This window comes from Hoplias malabaricus, chromosome 2 (genome assembly GCF_029633855.1).
Source record: "Hoplias malabaricus isolate fHopMal1 chromosome 2, fHopMal1.hap1, whole genome shotgun sequence".
Classification (NCBI taxonomy): Eukaryota; Metazoa; Chordata; class Actinopteri; order Characiformes; family Erythrinidae; genus Hoplias; species Hoplias malabaricus.
The window spans coordinates 4,239,017-4,250,279 of NC_089801.1; the positions used below are offsets into that span (position 1 = coordinate 4,239,017).

General features: G+C 42.5%; 1 protein-coding gene across 1 annotated transcript in view; it reads left to right on the top strand.

Annotated features, from left to right (window-relative positions):
- The window catches only part of nrxn2b (neurexin 2b), an 86,777-nt gene extending 85,420 nt beyond the window's left edge, over positions 1 to 1,357 (top strand). The window contains 1 exon segment of the mRNA XM_066656621.1: positions 918 to 1,357. Within this exon segment, the coding sequence (XP_066512718.1) occupies positions 918 to 1,078 (161 nt within the window). The 3' untranslated portion in view covers positions 1,079 to 1,357.
- Positions 1,358 to 11,263: the final 9,906 nt, after the last annotated feature.

The window sequence follows — 11,263 nt, forward strand, 5'->3', positions numbered from 1 at the left end:
AACGTTTTCTTTACTCATCATCCTTCTATGTAGTTATGGATAATAAAGGAACTCAATACATTCTAGAGAATAACACTGGCCGATATCATACATTATCTAAACGGCCAGCAGCAACTACAGTTAGATTATATTCAGCAACATAGCATTAGTGTTCCTATAAACCTCTGAGTCATTTTCATTTCATCAGCTAACACCCTGTTTTCATCCATGAAACAGAAGAACCTCAGTTCTGTACGTAACCTTGTTCCTGTCTGCTGTCAGAGCGATTATAACCCAGTTCATGTAGTTTTATCCACAGTAGCTCATTTACAGAGTTAACGCACACTCTGTGTGAAGGCTGAGAACAGGACATGAAGGGTTGACATTATTTTAACATCAGATTCTGGAGGAGTAATTGATTGTTGCTCATTTCTGCTAAAGCTATAACAGCTTTCAGGCACAGTGCAAAGCAGCAAGCATTCTGTCGACACTGGAATAGATTCGGAATAATTATACGGAATAATTTTAGCGTGTGTCCTAACAGATGTCTCCCCATGTGTTAACGAACAGCCGGACATGTTGATTGTGCTGTTTTTCTGTGCGTGTGAGATGTTTTCAGAGCAAAATTAAAAGTAAGTTTGTGTGTGTGTGTGTGTGTTTTAGATAGTCCATGTATTGTAATTGCTAAATGTACTTGCGTTCGATTACGCAGGGGTGTCACGATTAATCGATTTCAAACATCGGTAAATAATCTGTATCGTATGTGTTATCGCTATGTACATTTTAAACAATCATCTGCTTCCCTGTGTAGCACTGTGGGTAAAGGCAGATTACACTGTAATACTCCCATAAATAATTCCTCAACATTATAATTAACACACTTTATTAGAGATTGGATGAGAGCTTCCATAAATATCTGTGTATGTTTGTGTGTGTAGGACCCAGCACCACCTGCACGGAGGACTCCTGCCATAATCAGGGAGTGTGTCTGCAGCAGTGGGAGGGCTTCTCATGCGACTGCACCATGACGTCCTATGGAGGCTCATACTGCAGCGATCGTGAGTGCACACACTTTCAGTTTAACTTCCGCTCGATTTAAACTCGCCTTTTTGATGTGCTGCCTGGTGTGTGGTGGACTTGGATAGTGGGTATAGGTCACTTTTCCGTGTAAACATTGTGCTCATGAGTTTTCAGCACGGATATAGGTTCTTATGGGTACATCATTTACCCATTCAATAAAACGTCTTATATTTTTCAGACTACATACTTTTAAAAGGTAATTTAGTGTATTGTGATGTCTTACGTGGTAGTGAGGATGTTTATTCATTTGAGCTCAGTGTTTTAGTGGCATAGCTGCTGAGTGATTTTGTTTACTGCTTCTCTTCTCCCCAGTGGCCACTTTTTCCCATGTGGCTTCTACATATCAAACATACAAGCTACACAACTTTAAAAAAAAAAACATAGGGCATGTTTATTTATTTAAAACTGCTCATACAGAGTGTGCTAATACATACTACACATGAACACAAGCCAAAAGACAGAGACATCACCTACGTTCAGTGTCAATTTTTCAGGAATTTGAGGAAGTCTTTGGTTATTTCCATTCTTTGAAATTACAGGAGGTCCTCGGGTTACGTCAGTCCAGAGTTACGATGTTTCGTGGTTACGACACATCTCCCATTTACTGTATAAAGCCTTGTTTCGACTTAAGTGGTTCACGTAACGTGAACTTCATGTTTGGTGTGTGCGGCGCGGCGGAAGAATACACGGTTACGCGGCTCGGGACCGAGGAGGATAGGTGTTAGGATAGGATCAGTGCTTACAGTATGTTATTTATGTACGTATGTTCCGACTTACACCGAAAATCGGTTTACGACGCGACGTAGGAACGTCGAAAGTCGAGGACTCCCTGTATATACAATTGGTTTCCAAAAAGTGTTTCCAAAAGCCAAAGTGAACCTGAAGATTTGACTCAAGTACATTCAGTGCATCACTTTTCCCGTCTACTTTAAAGAGTGCTGAAAGTTCCTGAGATGAGCTTGGCCCTGTTCATTTGGTTTGTAAGTTGTTAAAGTGGACAGAAAAAACGTGAACTGAAAGATTAAATCTCACTTTAGTTTTTGACGTGTGCAGAGTTACTGTGGCTGCTGCGGTGGGTATTTTCTCACTTCTTAACTGGTTGATTTATTGTGATGATTAATTGGTTTCAGTTATCTCCCTGCTGGTATTCCAGACTTAATCCGGTGGTAATTGAAAGCCGGAGTGCACACACACGCGGTAAGATTTGTGTGACCTTGTCTATCAGATACGAGAATGTTCTGTAAAGCTAGTTAAGGAGTGAGATGGATCAGTTACCTCCCAGTGTCCGTCTATTTTTATCTTGCTGTGACAGAGAGGACACGCCTGTGTTCGTTGGTGTGGAAAAGGGTCATATTGCATTAAATCCTTGAACTAACCTTTTCATACTGGCCTGCCTCTATAGTTATGCAAATGATTCCCCAGTATATACTTTAGCTTAATAGTTTGTAGCATGGTTCCTGACAGGTTTTGTGTGGAAGATTGATATTAGGACAAACATTAAAGGATTTTAAAGGCAGTAGTCTCATTGAATGCAGTTTTTAGGCCTTTTATGACTCTTAAATTGCTGGAAAATTGCTTAAAGTTGACAGCATAATAAGTGTTTACTTGATGTGATGCTAAGGGTTAGTGGATCGAGTTCACTGAGCTACACCAGGCAGCAGTCGCATGGAAAAGAGTAAATCAGAGAGTAAACAGAGCTGCACTAACTTTGATTTAATAACTAACTGTAATCAAGCCAGATTTTTTAACAAATATAGCAACAATGCTACACTTTTAAATTGAACAACCATCCAAAAAATTACCTACTATTAGTATTTATGCATTTATCTTAAGGGTTGTTATTCTGTAGCTGCTCTAAATTATTGAGTAACTGCTATGTTGATTTTAAAGAAGGAGAATTAAAGTTGATAATTTCAGTACGCAGATGTTTGAAGATTCTGAGCTCTCTGATTGGCTCCCTCATTGCACGACTCGGCTTGATGGCATCCTGTCGTCGTTTTGCTGTGTGTTGATGTTGATGATGATTTTATGTCGATTTTACACCACCCCAAGACAACGTCTCCGATTCTAGTCGAGTTCAACGACGTTCAGTTTTCTTCCCTTTTCCTGATTTCTCTTGGAACATCTTCAAGTTTTTCATTTGTTCAGCTTTCCTTCATTTCTCTTCCTTTGTCCTCGTTTGTTCTGGCACGCACTCCAGATTTCCCCTCTTTGGCACGAAGAAGACTTCAAGCACTATCGACCCGGCTCCTGATTGCTTTGCTCAGCTTTCTTTCTGAAAATGAAACTCAATCTTTACTTAAACTACCAACTCATAACTAATTTCTCATGCTCCGTATCGCTCACTTTCAACAGCTGTACGTTTCATACAGGCTTAAGGACACCGCAGCAAACGGTAAGTTCAAACGTGCAGGGATGTCTTAAAACAAACTCTACTGTACCTGATCAACACAGAATTCACTGTCATGTCTGTGGAAGTGCAGCTGTAATGTGTCCAGTGTGTACTGTACAGGTTTATGCTGCCCTTGAAAGTTATTGAGGGCTGGTATATTGAGTTTTTGTGACAAGCTCTTAGCACACACACACACACACACACACACACACACACTCATTCATTAAATTTAAAAAACTGGCAGTACAGAATGATATTAAATCATAAGAGTGTTTGTGTGAGTGAGGAGTCAGAGAGAGAGAGAGAGAGAGAGAGAGAGAGAGACCCTGTGCTCTACTCACTATCACTGCTTCCAGATGGCTGACACTAAATGAGCCTCACATACTTGAAAGAGTGCTCCCATCTTTCTCTCTCTCTCTCAACTCATCTTTTTTAGAAAAGCAACAAATATTTGCTTTGGGCAGAAACTATTTCAGCGTTATAAAACCCTCTCCGAACATTAGACATTAGACTCACACTCAGATGCGCTGCGCCAACAGAGTTCTGAGGCTAAACAAATGTGTTGAATTCTTGGATAAAATATTAACAGAGATTGTTAAAACACAGTAAGGACTTTGTTCCTGTTTTTGTTTCATCTTCACTGAAATAACATGATCAGACTTGTGTTATTATAATTGCTACTTTAGCCAGAGCCTTGATTACAATTTTTTTTCTGTCTTGTTTAAGCAAAGACTTGTGAATTTAATTACCATTGGCCTCAAAGGCTGAGGCATGCGTGCACACACACATATACATGCATACATTCAGGAATCAACATATGCACCGTGCGCCTGAGGCTATTGTAAATGTGTGATCTTGTTTGGCTATTCTAGCAGAGGAGTGCTAGCGCCGATCAGGTTAGCCATTTAGCTGCTGGCCTCTGGGCTGTCACGCTGTGGCTTTGGCTTCAGCCTGCTCTTTCAGGCTTTTGGACATGGTAACTTATCTAACAGAGAAAATGCATTTACTCCATTATATAGCATTTAACATCTGTGCTGTAAGTGCTGAAATCACACTTGCGTTTATCTTTTGTGTCCATTTGTATGCTGCGCGGTAGAACATTTGCATGTCTGTGTGGCTTGTGGAGGAAGAGCATTCTGGGTTACTGGCACATTCTCTCTCTCTCTCTCTCTCTCTCTCTCTCTCTCTCTCTCTCTTTCTCTCTCTTTCTCTCTCTCTCTCTTTCTCTCTCTTTCTCTCTCTCTCTCTCTCTCTCCCTCTCTCTCTCTCTCTCTCTCTCTCTCTCTCTTTCTCTCTCTTTCTCTCTCTCTCTCTCTCTCTCTCTCTCTCCTCTCTCTCTCTCTCGCTCTCTCTCTCTCTCTCTCTCTTTCTCTCTTCACCACATTCTAATTGCTCATGTTTCTCGGCTCTTTTCTTAAATATCTTCACGTGTACACTCCAAAGTATAAACTCCAAACTGCATGCAAGCAATTAACTTTGTATTTGCTTGACCTTCCTTTCATTTTTTTTTAATTACTAGGTTTTCTTAAGCTGAGAAGATACTATTCTCAGCAGAGTACTGAAAAAATGTTGTCTTCAAAACCTGTTTACCACATGTTTGTGTAGCTGCCGTAAATCTGTATTCACACCTGACATTGGAAGAAATGGCAGATGAGTATCTGCAAGGGTCTCTGTGACAAAGTCTAATGTTTAAACCTGTGCCACCAGAGTTGGCCTTGACTGCAGGTTTTGAATTAAAGAACTGAGACTTTTAACAGTAGAACTGATGTTGATATATTAGTCACAGTAATATCTGATCACGGATCGATCTGTACGACAGGTTTGTACGGCTGTCTCACAAACAAACCTTTACGCCATCTGATCTAGTCTTTTGTGAAATGATGTTGAAACTGTTCATTGATGTACAACACTGTGTGTGTGTGTGTGTGTGTGTGTGTGTGTGTGTGTGTTGAATGAGCCCTGCACAAATTGTTTCTAAACACCATCTACCAATCTTTCAATCAAAACCGCACACACACTGAGTCCTGCAGTTAGGTAGATTATTATTATTCAGGGAAAGTCTTGTTTGAGGGACGTGTCAATTTGCTTTGAACACAGTGTGAGGCATAGGCTCATCTGCAAGTTAGATAGGAACACACACACACACACGTGATGGTGTTTAAATAAGAATGTGCCTGTACTGTTCTTCATTCCTCCTGGTCTTTATCTCACCCTCCATCACTGCACCACATGCTCTGTCCGGTTTTGTCCCTCGTTCCCTCTGAATGTCACATTCGATCCTTTTCCTCTTTCTGCACTTTTTCAATCTCATCCTTCCCTTTGTTCATCTCTCTCTTCCTCGAGGTGTCAGGAGGGATGCTGTCAGGCAGGATGTGTGTGTGTGTGTGTGTGTGTGTGTGTGTGTGTGTGTGTGTGTTTTGTTCAAATAAAAAGGTAGCTGTGCTATAGTGCTGTCATGCATAACAACACTGTCTGCAGCATTTCCCACTCTCTCTCTCTCTCTCTCTCTCTCTCTCTCTCTCTCTCTATCCCCCCTGGCCCCTCCTCTTACATTCTCTGTTTATCTCATGCCCTCTTTTCCCTATCTGTGTTTTCATTCATTCCACTTCTTCCTTTCTGTCTGTGTTTTTTTTTTAATCGTTTCATGACAGAGGTTGTAGATGAAGAGACTCAGTTGTGCCTTTCTTTTCTCAGTCCAACCTTTTTTCGTCGTTCCGATTCTGAGCTGATGCCATGAGGAACCTTTTAGGGCTCTCCTCAGCAGAGCTTCATCAGCCGAGTCAGCTGCTTGCTTCATTAGCTTGGAATGCAAACAGGTCTGTGGTGTACCATTATCCAGTTTAGTGCACCGCGGAGAGGGAGAGACAGAGAGAAAATGACTGATGAGTGAAGGCATAAATATGAAGAGAGGGGAATGATTGAAAAACTGAACGGAACGAGAAAAGGTTGAGAGAGAGAGAGAGAGAGAGAGAGAGAGACAGCTTCCAGTTAGCAGCCGGTTATGCTTCAAAGACTCAGTAGTAAACAAACGTTCCCTTCTGTCTCTTGGATAACCCAGACTCTTTAACAATATCTTTTTTTTTCCTTCTTGCATTTATTAATCTCTAATTTTTGCCAAATATAATCCCAAGTTAGTAGTTGTCTCCAGTCCCTCCTGTCATTGAGTGTCCCCCGATCGCACACAGTGCCACCAGCCTCAGGAAAGTGGAGGCGAACATGTGCTTCCTCCGAGACACGAGGCCAACCCACTGCTTTTTATAGTACTGCTGCTAACACTACACCAGTTAATAGTTTAGCACATCGGAGGAGAATAAGACCTGCCAAGAGCTGTCCCTGGGGGAGAGGGTCCTGTCCTACCCACCCAAAGACTGAGGTCTGTTTTGCTCTCTAGGAATCCCAGCCTCGGTCTACTGAGATGTCGGCTTTCAAACCTGTGACCTCTAGGTGGTAGAGCCAGGTTTTAGATCAGTGCACCAACACATGTTGATCACAGTCACAATCACTTTTAGGTTCCTTAATAACCTCATGTATATGTTCATGTAGAAGGCCTCAAAGAGCAATGAGTGGTAGCTTCTTATAAATAAATAATCCTGCAGTACCAGGCATAACTGATCAGACAATATGTTCAGTCTGTGGAGTTTAGTTTAGTGTTCTTGCTGGAGTTAGAGAACTTATATAACTGATGTGTCTGTGACCCAAAATAACTTGAGTGTTGGGCTTCACTTTCACTGCATTTTATCTACAGAAGCCTGCCACGTCCATCAGGTCTACAGCGGTCTATTTCAGTGTGACCACTTCTGTCAATGATCAAGAAAGAGAAGGGCCTCACTTTGTTCCTGCGGTCCAAACAGCTCTTTTCATAATCATTAAACTGATGGCTTCTTAACCGTAACACGTATTAAAGAACAATTAATGTCGGCCATAATTGCTTCTGGTCCTCTGTCTTCTCGCTTAGCTCTTATCACAACTCTCCCAGTTTATGCTGCAAGAGAAAGAGAGGGAGAGGAACGGAGACAGGGAAAGAGTAGGGCACAGAAAAGAAAGGGGAAAATAGGATGAAGAATGGCAGGGCGAAACCATTATACATGCAGAAGCACTTTACTATCCAGTATTATGTGAGAAAATTGTGTTGTTGATGGTTGGTTTTGAAATTTTGGCTTCAAACGGATTCAGACATCCCATTAGTAGCGGTCTTCTGCTCTTTACTCTGGTGTGTCTGCATGTTTTTAAGTGTGTGTGTGTGTGTCTGTGTGTGTGTGTGTGTGTGTTTTAACACTCTGGTCAATTCTGACCAGATTGAAAGCAGCTCTCACATTCTTAACACAGGGCAACGTTAAAAGCCATCAATTTGCTCAGAGAATCAAGAACACTTAAGCAATAAAAGGCTATTGCAATCTAGCAGTGCTGGTTTTCTTTCTGTCTTTTGCTCTCTTTCTCACTCACACGCATTTTCTTCTGACAACGTACACTGTTCTCTTTCACTTTGCACCAAAGTACCTCTCACACACATACACAATACACTATATATATATATATATATATATATATATATATATATATATATATATATACACACACACACACACATAATTGGGACAATGTGCACATCATTTAAGGATACATCATTCATTCATTCACTATCTGTAACTGCCCATCCAGCTCAGGGTCGCGGCGGGTCCAGAGCCCACCTGGAACCACCTGGCGCAAGACAGGAACACACCCCGGAGGGGGTGCCAGTCCTTCACAGGGCACCTACCAACGTGTGTTTTTGGACTGTGGGAGGAAACCGGAGAACCCACGCGGACACAGGAAGAACACACCACACTCCTCACAGACAGACACCCGGAGGAAACCCACGCAGACACAGGGAGAACACACCACACTCCTCACAGACAGTCACCCGGAGGAAACCCACGCAGACACAGGGAGAACACACCACACTCCTCACAGACAATCAACCGGAGGAAACCCACGCAGACACAGGGAGAACACGCCACACTCCTCACAGACAGTCACCCGGAGGAAACCCACGCAGACACAGGGAGAACACACCACACTCCTCACAGACAGTCACCCGGAGGAAACCCACGCAGACACAGGGAGAACACACCACACTCCTCACAGACAGTCACCCGGAGGAAACCCACGCGGACACAGGGAGAACACACCACACTCCTCACAGACAGTCACCCGGAGGAAACCCACGCGGACACAGAGAGAACACACCACACTCCTCACAGACAGTCACCCGGAGGAAACCCACGCAGACACAGGGAGAACACACCACACTCCTCACAGACAGTCACCAGGAGGAAACCCACGCAGACACAGGGAGAACACACCACACTCCTCACAGACAGTCAGCCGGAGGAAACCCACGCAGACACAGGGAGAACACACCACACTCCTCACAGACAGTCACCCGGAGCGGGAATCGAACCCACAACCTCCAGGCCCCTGGAGCTGTGTGACTGCGACACCTACCTGCTGCACCACCGTGCCGCCCATTTAAGGGACACATTTAATTGAAAATAGTACAAAGACAATGTTTCAGATGCTGAAAGTAAATTATATTCCCAGCCAACTGTGCTGTTGTCATGTTCTTCTGCTCTTCTGCTAAATTCAGTACTATCTGATTTGTGGAGTGAATTTGTAGCACAGCTGGCAGTATGCTGTATATCACTGAAGCAGGTACATGAGCCTCTAAGTCATTGTTTTTTTTTTAACAAATTGATTGAAGGGAGAGAAAAAAAAGCTTTAAGGTTAGGACTAAAAAATCACAAATGGAAAATAGAAAGAAAAAGGGCAAAACGTACAATTTATAATAACATTGCTGTTGTATATATTTCTAAAGTGTCATCATTGGGTCCATTCTGTGGACACTTAATGCACAAAACCTACAGCTCAGATACCTGTAAAATGCCATAGAATCTAAAATATGTCGAAGGATGATGGAGCAATGGGCATTTCAGTTTGTAGCCTAAGAAATATTTAGACTGAATGGCTCTGTTCTTTATCGCCAGGTGTGTTTCACCCCAAGACCTTGAGCTAATCAATGGTTTGCTTTAATAACTCAACCCACAGTACAATCAGTGCCCACTCACACAATCAAACACACATCGGCACATATGTATTCATGACACGGGTTAGCTGACAAAATCCCAGGAAAACATGGGTAGGAGGGCGTGTGTGTGTGTGTGTGTGTGTAGCAAAAGCTCATATCAAACCAGCGCTCACACTGAGACAGGCAGCAATGCACGAGGGAATATGTTCTGTGACAGACTGTAATAAAAGATTACTTTACTGTCCTTTTTCCTTCCAAGCCCAATGTAACGGTCTGTCAGCGACACACTCAGACACACACACACACACACACACACACACACACACACACACACACACAGGGTATTGTGATCACTCAGCTGTCTGTGTTCACATACACACATACACAGACAGACAATGCAGTCTCAATTATGCTGACTTCATCAGAACCCTATTACACGCCAAATAAACACAATGTACACATCAATACATTTATTTGTAAACTCTGATAGCTCTTACTCTGTGTGGGAGGTCCGTGGAAGAGCATTCTTAGAGAGAGAGACAGAGAGAGAGAGAGAGAGAGAGAGAGACAGAGGGAGAGAAAGAGAGACAGTGGAGAGAGACAGAGAGAGAGAGACAGAGGGACAGAGAGAGAGAGAGAAAGAGAGAGAGAGAGAGACAGAAGGACAGAGAAAGAGAGAGAGAGAGAGCGACTCAGAGAGAGAGACTGAGAGACAAAGAGAGAGAGAGACTGAGAGACAGAGAGAGAGCGACTCAGAGAGAGACTGAGAGACAAAGAGAGAGAGAGAGACGGAGAGAGAGCGACTCAGAGAGAGACTGAGAGACAAAGAGAGAGAGAGAGAGACAGAGAGAGAACGACTCAGAGAGAGAGAGAGAGAGAGACAGAGAGAGAGCGACTCAGAGAGAGAGACTGAGAGACAAAGAGAGAGAGAGACTGAGAGACAAAGAGAGAGAGAGAGAGAGAGAGAGAGAGAGAGAATGAGAATGTGTCCATATCTGTCATGTTCATGCTGTCATTAATCTCCCAGGGAATAAACTGTCAGTTAAAAAAGTGATAAAATCTCCACAATTGCTTTCATTCTCGTCCTTCTCTTGTTCTTGTGGTTCATAATGTCACAGTGTAATGATATAACATTATAACATAAGAGCTGGTAAAAATAGGTACAACATGTCACTCATTCATCCATCAATACATCTGTCCATCTCTCGTTACCTTACATCTATCACCTCTTTCTCACCGTTTCTTTCAGTCCTGTTTCTTCCTTTATTTCTCCTTCATATGCCCCCTAACCCCTCCCTCTCTAACACCCATAAAAAGGGAATAACTCTTTGTTATGGCTTGTGAGTAAAATGTAACGGCCTGGTTTGCTGTACGTGACTGCTATTCTTCTTTTTTCTCTTCTTTCTATTTCTTTCCATTTTTACTCATTGTCTCTTTAATATTCTACCATTACTCTTCACTTCTTCTCCTCCTCATTTACTCCATTTCTTCTCCTTTTTCTCTTTCCCATGTTTGCTCTTATTACTCTTGTTGTTTTCATCTCCTCATGTCTTTCATTCTCTTTACTTCACGTTCTCTTCTTCTTCTCCGTTCCTCACTCTTTTCTTCGTACCGTATTTCTCTTTTTTCTTAGTTTCCTCTACTTTTTATTCATCTCCTCGCTCTTTCATCTGTTTCTCCTTTTTCATCTCATTTCTCTCATCCTCTCTCATTCCTCCCAACTGCCCTCTACTGCTTCCTCTCCTCAT